Source organism: Phascolarctos cinereus, unplaced genomic scaffold (assembly GCF_003287225.1).
Source record: "Phascolarctos cinereus isolate Bilbo 61053 unplaced genomic scaffold, phaCin_HiC Scaffold_5;HRSCAF=322, whole genome shotgun sequence".
NCBI lineage: Eukaryota > Metazoa > Chordata > Mammalia > Diprotodontia > Phascolarctidae > Phascolarctos > Phascolarctos cinereus.
Window position 1 is genome coordinate 76,991,583 of NW_027555958.1, and position 14,765 is coordinate 77,006,347.

Sequence of the window (14,765 nt, forward strand, 5' to 3'; positions counted from 1 at the left end):
AACCCAGCATTTATTTGTTGGTATATACATTTATGTTGTTTCCCTTTATATTATGTCAACTCCCTGAGGGTAAAGATTATTTTGGTTTTTGTTTGTTGTACCTCAAAGTTACTATAATGCCTGGCACATAGTAGTTGGTTAATATGCTGATGGATTGACTAGAGACATATAACAGAACAAAAAACAGCTCACAAGAAGTAGATGCCTGAGATAAGTAAAGAGATTCTAATAGGGACCTTTAGCTGCCCTTGATGAATTTAAATCACTGGTCTAGGTTAACTACAGCCTTGGATATCGAAAGAAGTGGAAAATGTGATTGCTGAGTGGTTAGTGATATTTGAAAGACCATGGAGAATGGGAGAAGTATTAAAAGACTAGAAAAGATCAAATGTTACAACTTTTGAAGGATACAATAGAATCGAATCAAATAGGATAAAATAGAATAGAAGACAGTACCAATTCTAGGTCAGTGAGCTTGACTTTAAATGCTAGGAGAACTCTATAGCAGATGATTACAAAGATGCATAGTGAATATTTAGAAAGGGAAGCAAGGATCCCAAAGAGCCAACATGGCTTCAAGAACCAATCACACCAAACTAAGTTTAATTCCTTTATTGACAAGATTACTAAACTGATAGATCAAGGAATAGTACTGATCAATGATGTCAAACTCAAATAGAAACAGGGACCACTAAAACATACGTAAGGAGCTCTCTGGGTACATATTGACTTAGAAAACCATATATCAACATTGTGTACATTTTATTATATTTTTATTTATTGTATTAAATATTGCCCAATTACATTTTAATCTAGATCAGGTTATACTTGGGAGTGTTGCAGGCCATGTTTAATACCTCTGGCATAGCTAGTTGACCTAGAGTTTAGCAAAGCGCTTGATAAAATATCTCATATTATTCTTGTGGAAAATATGGAGAGATATGGACTCAATAATAACATAATTAGATGGATCCAGGAAAGGTTGAATGGCCAGACTCAAAGAGTTGTCATTAATGGTTCAGTGTCTATTTGGCAGGAAATCTCCAGTAGAATGTCCTAAGGATCTGTGCTTGGCCATGTGCTACTTAATAATTTTATCAATGACTTGGATAGCTGTTATGTTCATCAAATTGGCAGATGACGCAATGTTAGGAAGGATGGCTAATGTACTGGATGACAAAGTCAAGATCTAAAAGGATTTTGACAGGCTATAACACTGGGCTGAATCTAATAAGATAAAAATCATCAGGGATAAATGTAAAGTCTTGCACAGGTTCATAAGGTCAATTTCACAAGTACAAGAAGAAGAAGGCATGGTTAGACTACAGTTTGTCTGGAAAAAAATCTGGATGTTTTAATAGACTGCAAGCTCAATACGAGCCAGCATTATGACATGGCAGCCAAAAAAGCTCATCTTGGGCTGCATGAATAGAGGCATGGCTTCCAAGAATACTCTGCCCTGGTCAGACCAAAGGTGGAGTCACCTCAACGAGCATTTGTTAAGCCCTTACTATATGCTGGGAATACAAAGGCTTGCAGAAAGAAAGTTAGTCCTTGCCCTTAAGAAGCTTACACTCTAATTGGGAAAGACAACACATAAAAGGAAGCTAGAAAAGGGTTGGGGAAAAGAGATGAAGGTATTCGGGGACATCGTAGAGAATGTCTGGGAGTATTATGCCTAGTCCTGGATACCACAGTGCAGAAATGAAATTGAGGGCAGCCAAGAAGGGTGAAGGACCCTGTCATATGAAGACTAGATGAAGGAATTGGGGATGTTTAGACTAGAGGAAATTCAGCAGATATGGCAACAGTGTTTAAATATTTGGAGGGCTACCAAGAGGAAGAGGAATTAGCCTTTTAATGTTTGGTCCCATGGGGTGGAAGCAGGGGCAATAAGTAGAAGCAATAAAGAAGCAAATTGAAATTTGATGTCAGGAATTAGCTACTAAATCTGTGGGAATGTAAAAATGGGCTTCCTCTGGATAGGTAATAGGTTGCCCCTCACTAGAGATGTTCCAGCACAGGCTAGGTGACCACTTGTCAAGTCTGTTGTAGTGGGGATTTTCACTTGAGGAGTACAGGTTGAACCAGATGGCCCCTACGTTCTCTTCTGTGATTCCTGTAACTCATATTGATTTCTATGTAATAAGTAAAGCTCCTTAGAATGTACGCCCCAAAGTTTAAATTATGATTCTTCCTTCTTACATCTCCTTTTTGCTCCCAAACCCAAAGCAACCTAAACTGATTTTAAAAAGTAACTGGATATTATTTGAGGCCAACAAACCTAACCACTATTTAGACTGCTGGATCTGGCCACTAGTGACTGCTAGTTTTAGCAATAGCAGCTGCTCTAATGTCACATCCCCTGAATTGGTTGTGATGACTAGAGAGTGAATGCTTGCTTTTGTCTCCTGAATTATTGACTTAAAATATGCCTTTAATGACATAAAATTGCAGTTCAGCCCCCAGAATAAGCACATGTACAATTCAAGTACAAACAGCCCATAAGAAACACACAGTCTCTGGTAATTAGTACATTCGCCAAGACAAACTACATTATGAGTTGTCCACAAAATGTAACAGTCTGAGATGATTGTCCTTTAAAATAAAGTGCTAAGTGCCCAATTCTTTGGCTTTGAGGTGTAATGTTCATCTGGGCTATGGAGAGAGAGTTCCAGTTAGCACAGGGATGCCATTATCCACCATGCTGTCCCTCCTACTTCATCCTGAGTCTATAAAGATAGAGAGAGGTAACTAAAGGTTTTGGCAGGTGTATAAAAGGGTTACTTCCTTAAATGACTATCCATGCCCCATTTAATCTCCCCTCTTTTATTTTCTCAGCTATTATGCAGGTTTTCCCTTCTTTCCATCTTTATTCTTTTTTGTTCACATATGAGAAAATCTGGCAATGACTGAAATTAAAATTATTCTAAAGCAGTTAGAAAGGAACCTGGCCCTATTCTCCACTGTTATTCAGAAACACTACCCCCCTCTTTCCCCCATGAGCCCACCAAATGAAATCACAGCTAAACTGAGCCTTAAGAGAAATTAATGCAAATGGAAATGAACTTAGTAAAAATTAAGTAACCTCACTGTAATAAGATTAGCTGACATTTGCAAAGCAGAATAAGTTTACTTATATCCATTATCATGTTTGAACCTCATAATAACAACTTTGAGGTATTATCACGCCTTTATAAATGGGGAAACTGAGTCTCAGAGAGATTAAGTGACTTGCACAATTTTCAGTGGAATTTGAATTACAGAGCCAAGGATGGAACTGAAGTCTTTAAGCCCACTGCACTATCCTGCCTCCCTAGAAGGAGTGAATTGCTCTTGCTTCCTGTAACTAGTCAAGATTAACACAAAGACCTATTTCATCATAAGAAAATCATAATAAAATTTGTGGGCAAGGATCACTTCTTGTCTCCTGTATCATGTAGCACTCAGTGTTGTGCTAGACTCAGAGGAACCAAGCTATGATTTCATCAGTGTAGGGAATTCCCGTTATGGAAAGTCTCTTCATTGACACAGATTAGTATGTTCTCTGTATTTTACAGTCTTAAAGAATTGCCTGAGGGCACTGAGAGGTTTAATGACCTCACTGCTGGTCACATAGCTAGTATGTGTCAGAAGAAACACTGGAACCCAAGTCTTCCGTAATTCAAGCCCTGCCTTCAATCCAGGACCCTATACTGAATTTCAGGCACTCAGCATACACTTAGTCAAAACTTACTGAGAATGGAGAAATTCTCATGATTTTATGTAGAAAGAAAGAGTTTTCCTTCCATAATATGAAACTGGTATCTTTCCAAATTCTTTGCAGGATCTCATGAGTTTGAAAAACTAGGCTATATCAGAAAAACTAACTCACAGTTTTCTTCTGGATTCCTCCAGAAGTGTGCCCCTGTTAAAAACTCCAGATGGCTTCCATCCCAAAATGTTTGGATACTTCCTCCTATGTTACTCCCCACATACACACACACACACACACACACACACACACACACACACAATTTGGAAGGGTTCTCAGTCTTTGATGTTTGTAAAGAACTGTGTTTTTCGGGATGATACATGACAATTTATATATAAACAATTCTGTCGCTAGATGAAAGAAATCTTTGGCAGCTGGTAAAGTGAGGAGGGGAGATGTCATCACCGTGAAGAAATAGCTCTGGAGTTGAACACTATCTAAGCTTTGAAGGGGGTTGTAAACCCTTTAGGGGTTCAGTATGTGCCTGGCGACGACATTTTAAAATCCCCGTTTGTGTATAAGGCAGGGCATGCTACAGTTAGCGAACCTTATTCCATGCTCTTTCGAGAATTCTGAGATGGTTTGATGATACACTCGATTGCGGATGACATCCATGTCTCCCCTCCTTTCCCTATGTCTGATCTCTGACAGTCAGGTAAAGGGTACGAAGGGAGTTAAGAGCTCAGAATACCACGAATGCCCGGTGTGCATTTGGAGTGCTGGAGGAGATGGACACTAATTCTCCTCTCAGTGCTATCTGGCTCCCCCAAACTTGACCCCAAGAAAAATCCACCACATCAGAACGCAGGCACACTTCAGACACTTCAAAGAGTTCCATTAGTTAACAGCCAGCCTTGAAGGGGTGCAGCGGTGGGCAACACCGCTGAGTTCAACTTCACCCTTCCCTTCGGGGCCACTATAAGCCCAACATGAGCGTCCCTCAAGGAGAGGGCGTTTGCTGCTGTTGGGTTTCCCTACATCTCCGCCATCCTCTTTGGGGCTTTTCCCATATGGGACCACAAGAATAACTGCAAGTGTACTGCTCCTTGGGAGAAATGGTGGTTAAGTTGAGAAGTCGCCAGTCTCTCTCCGGCCCCGGCTCCAATGCAGAGGAGCTGAGGAGGGCTGCCGTCACCTCCGCTGATGCTCTCAGCCGGAACCTCGGCGTGGAGAGGGCATCTGAGACCCTAGGACAGCGAGCGATGGGTTGGCGTAAACCCCAGGTCTCAGTGGCACGGTCTCAGGCTGTGCTCCAGCCGAATCCCCCTCCCCGATGACGTCCACGTACACCGTCCCCCAGACAGTTCTCAACTTTGCTGCCCTGTCCCCCAGGGAGACTCTCCCCGTGCTTCCCTCGGGATCTGACGCCTCTGGCTAGTGGATGTCCCGGGGTGGGAGGGATGGGGATTCACTGCCCGCCGGAGAGTCAAGACGAGAGCACTGTCAGAACCCCCCGGATGCCCTGCTCAAAACTTGAAAAAAAGAAGTGTCATGCATTCACCCACCTCGAAGAAAGTCACTCGGCTGCTCATCTTGGCTGCCTGCGGCCGCTCCGCTCACTAGCTGGGACTGTGCCCTGCTCAGGCTACCCAGGCAAGAGCCTAGACGCCACGGCTTCCTTTCTCTCCCTCCTCCCTCCCCCTCCTCCGCCCCCTCCCCCCAGCAGAGAGGCGCCGCACTTAGTTTGGAGCCCCTTACCCCCCCCTCTAATGTCACCTCTCCAGCCTGTGCTCTGGGACGCTCTGCAACCAATCAGGAGACAAACCCCTTCCCCTTTCTCCCTCCCTCCTCCTTCCCCCGCCCCCCACCTCCTCCATCCCCAGCAGCAAAGCTAAGCCGGGGGTGGATAGCGGCGCCTGCATCTCTGCTCCCAGCCCGGGCCAGCAGGCGGGGAGAACTGCCCAGCCCCTATCCATCACCAGCACGCCCGCCGGGGCTGCAGCTCCAAGCTAGATCAAGATGCGCTGGGGGAGGGAGGCAGAGAGGCGGGGGAGTGGAGATCCAGCCCCAGACTGGGGGCAGGGGGTGGAGGGTTCCCTTACGTTGATGTAGGGATTGCTGCTCCCTCCTCGCAGTCCTGGAAAGCAGTTGGTGAGACTTTGGTACCAGCGATGAAGCGCTGGGAAAGGACAGTCACGGAGCAGCGCCGCCCCCTCCCCCTTTCCTTTCTCCTTCCTTCCCTCCCTCCCTCCTTCTCCCAGGCGAACCTCAGTAACGTCAGTGAGGAGCCAAGAGCTGACTGCGCTCCTGCTCCAGCTGGCTGCTGACGACACAGAGGTCTATCAGTGGCAACCAGGGCCCTGTCCTCGGATGCTTCTCGCATCTCTTCAAAGCGTTCCTTGGATTGCTCTTATTGCCCCGTGGTGGAAATACTGGATCCTTTTCTCTGCCCCGATTAGGACACAACTCATAGCCCTTGGGTAGAAGAATGTGCCAGCCAGAAGGCTGTCTCCCACTTAAGGCACAGAGTGATGAAGGAAGGGTGAGGGAGGAAGAGGAGGAACTTTATTTCTCCTTCCCAACTTGGAAATCCTAAAGGTGAAGAAGCCAGAATACAGACTCTGTGACATCTCCCAAGGAGAGGCACTGTTGTGCCTGGGCCTCACTGTGGCTTCTGCCCAGACCAGAGGACATGGCCCAGAGAAACCCCAGCCAAATGAACGTAGCAAGAAAAGTCTAAGGCTAAGGGGGGAAACGAGAAAAGTAAAGATGCCTCCATCTCCAAGGCCCGTAGTTATCACATGGTTCTATTTGCCACCTCTGAAGGTCCTTGTGGTACAGTTGGTTTGAACTTTGCATAACCCCACAGAAGGGGACCACCCACAACCCTGCTCGTTATTGCTTGTCTTCCAAATGTGAAGAAATGAACATGAAAACAGCTTTCACAATCTGCAGGTACTACTTGGGTGTAATGGCTTTAAGACAATCTACTGCAAAAAGGAGGGGGTAGGCTTCTTGGGAGTTTCATGTATGAGGCTGGGGTCTAGTGAAGCCTATGATCAGTTTGAAATAACGTGGTTTTTTTTCAAAATCATAATGGAATAAAATGGCAAATTTCAGTTTAGAGATGAGTGAAAAAAGAAAGCTGTATTTTCCCCCCCTCACAGACCCTCTGAAATCTGAAGACCTTCATGGTAAGAACTCCTGGTGTAGGATAATATTTATATCGTCAGCTGCTGTTACTACTGATGCTGGTCACATGTACACCTGTAATTTAGAAGGACAGATGAGGACGGCAGGCCCTTCCACACTGCATACCTATGAAAAACATCTTTTGGTTTGTAGCCACATCCCATTGTTTAATGAGGCCGTGGCTATAGGACATTGGTCACCTGAAAGTCCAGGATGTCCCTGGACTGGAGCAAAAAAGTAGAACCTCATGAGATGTAGCAGGTGTAGAAGCACAGACAATGCTGAGACAAATGAGAAAACAAAGAGATAGATAGATAGATAGATAGATAGATAGATAGGTAGGTAGATAGATAGATAGATAGATATGGCATATTACAAAGAGGGAATTATGTTGTAATGATTACCACCGTTATAACTGTTATCTAGTTATATAATTTGGATAAAAGGGGGCATTAGAATAAGATGCAAATCTCTGGAGAATGTATTATGTTGAGTACTTATGTGAGTACTTATATATGTCTCCTCCTATAGATATAAACTCCTTGAAGGCAGGGATTCTTTCATTTTTGTCTTTGTATCTCCAATACCTAGTACAGTACCTAGCACACAGCGGTCAGTTAATAAATGCTTGTTGATTGAATGTGGTGGTGTAATATGGTGTTAGATAATGCCACACGGCAGCGATAGCAATTGGCCACAAAAGGAATATTCTAGAACACTCAAGGATGAAGGTGATGGTGAGAGAAAGTGTAGAAAGGAATATGATAGCAGGGATCACTCCCTAAAATGAGGCCGTGAGAGCTCTTGGATACACCAGAACAGTTTCCCTCCTCTCTTCCAAAGGCAGTAGAAGAATGCTTTTTGTTGGTGTTCAGTCATTTTCAGTCATGTCCAACTCTTTGTGACCCCATTTGGGTTTTCTTGGCAAAGATACTGGAGTGGTTTGCCATTTCCTTCTCCAGCTCATTTTGCAAATGAGGAAACTGAGGCAAATAAGATTGTGTCTTGCTCAGGGTCACACAGCTAGTAAGTTTCTGAGGCCAGATTTGAACTCAGGAAGATGAGTTTCCCTAACTCTACATCCAGCAATCTATCCACCGAGCCACCTAGTACCCAACACGTCATTTTCTTTTTTTAAAAAAAGTTTAATTGTTTTTGCTGTTACATTACATTTATTTTCAAATGTGCTCCCTCTCCCTTACCTATCCATTGAATCTCCCCTTGTTAAAAAAAGTTTTGGGGTCATTTTGAAAGCAGTTCAGCTGGACAGCTATGCCACATGGTCAACATTCTACACTCAGTTACTCACTTCTCCAATGAAAGAAAGAAGGTACATTTTCTTGTCTTTTCTCTGGGGATGAGCTTGATCAGTATAATTACACAGAATTCAATTTCATTTTATTCTTTCCATTTGCCCCAACGTGTCATTTTTGGAGCGTCTGAGTCATTCCCCATCCTTTAGAGACTCCATTAGGGAAGGGAGTAGTGATTAAAGGAAGTTGGTTCTACATATTTGCCTTGTGGGATTGCAGATTGTCTTTGTTCAAAGGCCTCCTCATCACAGATGGCTACAATCCAGGCTGACCTAGTGACTATTGCTGTTGATTTAAGATTACATAGTTATGCCAGTCTTGAACTTGAATCTCACTATGACTCTGCAGAATGTCTCCTCCTTCTCTAGAAGCTTACTATTGAGTAATCAGAAGATGGTGTGAATGTCACTTTGTGAAGCGCTGGTTACATGCCGAGGAGGAGGTCGGTGTGTTCAACCTTCAGGGTCACATATATAAAGTTATTCTTTAGGTCCAACCTTAACTAGTGGTAGAATCAAAATAAAGTTTCCAGTTTAGGGCTTGAGTATATCCACTGTCTCTTTATTTTGTTGAGTAGGTACAAGCTGTTGATAATTATGAATTGGTCCTTGGCATACTCACTAAACAAGAATCCAGCACTGTGATTGGGTAGTAGCCCATGGCTCATGGATAGTGTGCTAGGTCTGGGGTCAAGGAGATCGAAGTTCAAACCTGGCCCCAGACAATTGCTAGCTACAAACCTCTGTCTGCCTCAGTTTTCTTGACTGGAAAATAGTAACACCTATTTTTCCTTCCTTCCTTCTTTCTTCCATGGCCTAAAATTCTACAAGGGAAGTTGACCCAAGAAGGATGAGAATGCAATTGTGATGACACAGAGATAAGTAATTCATATGAGAAAGAAAAAATGGAGGCTATCTAAAAGCTGATGGGGCTGCGTGGAGAACTAACTCAATGACAAATTCAAACTTTAAAAAGGCATTTGTAGAAAATAGAAGCAAGGACGGATAAGAGGATGAACATCAAAGAGTAGTGTAGTTCTGTAAGAACAGTGTCCGGTACACCAAAGGTCAGAATGAGTTGAGCCTGCTACTGTAGACCAAGTACAATAAAAGAATCCTTTTAACCTAGGGTTCTTAAGCTTTTTTGTGGACCCATTTGGCAGAATGGTGAAGTCTATGGACTCCTTGAAATATTTTTTAAAACTTAGAATTGAAGGAAAATACTAAATTTCAGTTAGAGGTTAGTGAAAATAAAAATGTAATTTTTTTTCCCATTCAGGTAAACAGTTCTTCTGAAATCTATCCATGAACCCACTGGGGGCTCTGTGAACCATAGGTAAAGAGCTCTTGCTTTTAACCTATGTTGGGAGGTAAGAGGCTAATCATAGAAAGGATAAGATCGGTACTCAGGGTGAATGGGATGAGATGACAGACAACACAGGGAAAGCCAAAATGCTTGGTTCTTGTGCATTTGTTTTCTCTGCAAAGAATGATCTTCAGGCTCAGCAGGATAGAATTTTCTTTAAATGGTTACCAAGAGATTGAATATAAGTAAGAATATGGGAGACATGCACCTAGCAGCACTTCTGGAATTTGTCAACCCCCCAACATGTTAGCATATTGAAAAAAAACCTGATTGTTCAGTGGCTGAAAGTTCTTTTGGGTTTTTTTTAAAGTATTTTTTAATTGATCTGTGCCTCCCATGACTCCTTCCTTGAGCTGGGTAAATTGAAAAAACAAACTAAAAAGCAAGCCCAGAAAGTAAATCCCTCAATATATTTCTATAGTCTGACAAAACAAACTCCCAGGGGCAGCTAGATGGCGCAGTGGATAGAGCACCGGCCCTGGAGTCAGGAGGACCTGAGTTCAAATGTGACCTCAGATACTTAGTAGCTGTTCCACCCTGGGCAAGTCACTTAACCCCAATTGCAAGAAAGAAAGAAAGAAAGAAAGAACGAAAGAACGAAAGAACGAAAGAACGAAAGAACGAAAGAACGAAAGAACGAAAGAAAGAAAGAAAGAATAAATTCCCACATTAGCCATGCTAAAAGTTACATGTCTCTTTTTGTATTTTAAGTTCATTGCCTTGGGGCAGCTAGATGGTACAATGGATAGAGCACCGGCCCTGAAGTCAGGAGGACCTGAGTTCAAATCTAGCCTCAGACCAAACACTTGACACTGACTAGCTGTGTGACCCTGGGCAAGTCACTTAACCCCAATTACCTAAAAAAAATGCTCATTGCCTCTCTGTCAGGAGAAAACTGGCATGTTTCATCTTCGTTCTTTTTGACTTGTGGCTTATTATTGTGCTGGTCAGCATTCTAAAGTCTTTCAAAGTTGTTGAAAATTATCTTTGGAAAACTGCAGAAAATAGGAAAGGTGACACAGGTCTGGAGATTGGCAAACAATAGAACTGGGCAGAGCTGGCATTCTACACACTAGTGGCTTTGATTTAGGTTCCTTGCAAACTTCTAGAACGTATCCAGCTTGGTTTGGACTTCAGATTCCAGCTTTGCCATTTACTTCCTGTGTGAACTTGGACAGTCACCTCTGTCATCTCTCTCTGAGTTCCCACATCCATGAAGTAAGGAGGTTGGACTTCACAACCTCCAAGGTCCCTCCTAGCTCTAGCTCTGGGGCTAGAGTAGGATAATGTTGTGCATAGAGAGGTGTCCTTGGAACTAGGAAGACCAGGATTGAAGTCCCTCATCTGACACATACTGGCTATATGGCCTTGAGCAAGTGACTTAACATCTTAATGTTTGAAACAATTCTCTAAACCTATAGATTGTAGAGAAGTTGCTGACCTGCCCTGGTTGAGGGAATTTCTTCATCCAAGTAGTTCCCTAAGCCAACAAAATCACAAATCCATTCTCTCTCCCCTTTTATTAAAGAAATAGTAACTATCTATAAAATTCAGTAGCAATCACTAAGAGTTAGCATGGCTTAGTCAAGCCAGACTAACCTTATTCTCTCTCTTTTTTAAACAAGTTATGAGATCAGAAATATTCTATAGACAAAGCTTATTCATATTTTAACAAAGCATTTGATAAAGTTTCTCAGGTTATCTTTGTAAACAAAATGACCAGATGCAGATTCCACCAGAGGTACAGCCATTCCTCAGCTCACTCCTGAATGATACTTGAATCCGATTAAAATGTAAATGGGAAATATTTAACAAATTAAATAAAAATATAATGAACAGGTAATATTACATTTTAAAACTAAATCAATATATGGTCCAGAGGGATCCTTGTATATGAATGAGGCCCCCTCCCTTTCTATTTGAGTTTGATACCACTGATATAGCTCATCCATATTTTAACAAAGCTTTTGACAAAGTCTCTCTCTCTACCTTTGTGAACAAAATGGCCAAATATAGATTAAACAATAATACATTTAGGCAGATCCAGGTCTAGTTGAATGACAGGATCCAAAGAGTAGTCAGTCATTAAAGAATCAATGCTAATCAAGGGGGAGGCTCCTACTCTAAGAGTCCAGGGATCAGTCCTTGCCTTTCTGCTGTTCAACATTTTTTATCAATGATGTGAATGAAGGCACAAATGATGTGACTCTCAGACTTGCAGATAACACAAAATTGGGAGCTGCCAGCCAACAGGTCAGCTGCCTTCAACTGTCTGAAGGGGTACCATGAGAAGAGAGATTAACCTTGCTCTACCTGTGCCTAGGGGGCAGAGCAATGGATAAAAGTAGCAGAGAGGTAGATATTGGTGCAGTGGCTAACATGCCGGTCTGGAGTCAAGAAGACATCAGTTCAAATTTTACCTCACATGTTACTAACTGTGTGACCCTGGACAGGTCACTTAACCTTTGCCTCAGTGGTAAAATGAGAATAACATTAGCACCTAAATCCCAGAGTCGTCGTGAGAATCTGGTGAGATGATATTGTAAAGTACCTAGCACAATGTCTAGCACGTAGTAGGAGCTTAATAAATGCTCTAATAACTAGAGCTGCCTTGAAGTGAGATGTTAAGTTGTATGGTAGATTAAGTACTAGACTGGTTATTAGGAAAACTTGAGCTTGAATCCTGCCCCAGACACTTAGCTATGTGTAACCTTGGGCAAGTCACTTAAACTGTGCCTGCCTCAGTTTCCTTATCTGTAAAATTTGGATAATAATAGCACCTATTTAATAGGTTTATTAGGAAGATCAAATGAAATATTTGTAAAGCATATGTGAATGTTAGCTCTTACTGTTAACAGACTCTCCACTGCTCGAAAGAAGTATTCAAGCAGGCATTGGGTGGCCACTTGCTGTGTTATGACCACTTTTTCCTTTGCTCACAGAGAGAGATCTATTTCATGTTCAGTAGGGAGTCTTAAGTTATCTATTAGTCAGGTTAGATGGCAGTTTTCCCTTAATAATAAGAGGATTATATGAAAGCCCACTTTGTAGAATGGATCCCTGTTCACTAAAGGGATTAGGTGAACTTTGTGGTCTTTTCCAACCCTGTGATTAAATGATCCCCAACAAATCCCTGGTACAATACCTACCTAGCAAGTCTTCCTGTCTCCATTCTTTCTGATCCACATATCATACTACTTCTAGAATAACCTGTCTTACAGATATGTTAGCAGGGTAGAGACTTTATAACTGGGAGGGAAACAGAACAAAGATGGTCAATTCTACTCCATTACAGTCTTGCTGGAGGAAAGGGTAGGGGTGGGAGGCAGGGTGGAGGGATGATTTTCTTGGACCACTAGTGACATGATGGGAGTGGAAAAGCATTGAAATGAATTAGTAGCTTAGACAGAAATAAAGTTATTCAAAAGATAGGCTTGCCTAAAGTCATAAAGGGAGAGTTACAGTTAGGATTGACAGGATCATGGAATCATAGGATCATAGGTTTAGAGTTGAAAGAGACCTTAGAGGTCATCTAATCCATGTTCTAGAGAGATGTTTTTGTAGACTCACTTTACAAATTCAAATTCAAATTCTCTAATGGTCAGTCTGGTTCTTTTCCCACTACACCACACTTGTCTGATATTAGTTAAGACACTATGCTCTCATAAGGATCATAACAGACTCATTCCAGTACTACTAGTATAGACCTTAGTCAACTTACTTAATTTCTCTAGGACCAAGATAGCAAACAGAAATTTATGACCAAAAGCTATTCTCTGATATGTAAATGGTCAAAGCATATAAACAATTAGTTCTCAAAAGAATTGTAAATCATTCTCAACCGTATAATGTTCTAAATCAATAATAAAAAAAAATGCAAATCAAAACAATCCTGAGATTCCACTTCATACCTAGCAAATTAACAAAGAGGACAAAAGACGGACATAGTCAAGTAGGAGGAGTTGTGGATTATTGGTGGAGCCACAAACTGGTCCAACCATTTTGGAAAGCAATTTGAAATTCTATAAACAAAATGACTAAAATGTCCATACCCTTTGACCCAGAGGTTTCATTCCTAGATATATACCTAAATGAGGTCAATGACAAAAAAAACCCAAATATATACATAGTAGCACTTTTTGTGGTATCAAAGAACTGAAAGCAAAGTAGACATCTATCAATTAGAGAATGGCTAAGTAAGTTGTGTTTTATGAATGTAATGGGATAGCACTCTATGAGAAGCAATAAATATGGTGAACATAGAAAAGCATTGGAAGACATATGTATTAATAAAAAGTGGAATAAGCAAAACCAAGAAAATAATATACACTATGACTATAACAATGTAAAATGAACAAAACAACAGTAACAACAAATCACAACTGAAGGCTACAAAATTATAGCAGTCAGATGGGTCAGTAGAGTGCCAGGAGCCAGGAAGACCTGAGTTCAAATCTGACCTCAGACACATATCTATGTGATCCTGGGCAAGTCACTTAATCTGGTTTGCCTCAGTTTACTCATCTGTAAAAATGAGCTGGAGAAAGAAATGGCAAATCACTTTAGTATCTCTGCCAAGAAAACTCCAAATGGGGTCACAAGGAATGAAACATGACTGAAACAACTGAACAACAATGACAAGTGCAGGCTCTATGGGAAGGATTAGGGGGAAGTATACAGTGGAATATATAACTGATGTAAAAACAAAATACCTCAATACAAATTTGTCTATAAAAAAATTTCTCTGGGACTCAATTTACTCAGCTGAAAAATCAGGATTGTATTAAGTGGTCTTTTGTGGCTTTTAATTGTATCTGAAAAATTGAAAAAGTGGAGGTTGGTCAAGCCTCAGGTGATTTATCCATCAAACAAACATTTACTAAAAGCCTATCACATCCAGAGCACTTTGTTAGATACCAAGAGAAACAGGAGTTAAGACATGGCCCCTGCCCACACAGAACAGTTTGGCAGCACATATGACACAGATGACTATAATCACTGATTCAGAACACTATTCCTTATGATAGAGGCACTGTTGAAAAAGGCATAAAATCACCACCACAGCTTTTAGACTTGACAGGAGTTTTTAGGCAGTCTCTAAGATATGAGTTAAAGAGATACCAAGTTGCTGATATGAATGAGTGAAAGGGTCCCCATACTAATGAAGTCATGGAACCACACCCAAAGGTTCTTAACACTTG

At 41.7% G+C, this 14,765-nt stretch overlaps 1 protein-coding gene across 1 annotated transcript in view; it reads right to left on the minus strand.

Moving 5' to 3' along the window:
* The window catches only part of LOC110197969 (very-long-chain enoyl-CoA reductase-like), an 83,753-nt gene extending 78,388 nt beyond the window's left edge, over positions 1 to 5,365 (minus strand). Inside the window, exon 1 of the mRNA XM_020972055.2 lies at positions 5,260 to 5,365. Within this exon, the coding sequence (XP_020827714.1) occupies positions 5,260 to 5,286 (27 nt within the window). The 5' untranslated portion in view covers positions 5,287 to 5,365. The remainder of the gene's footprint in view (positions 1 to 5,259) is intronic.
* Between the last annotated feature and the right edge of the window lie 9,400 nt (positions 5,366 to 14,765).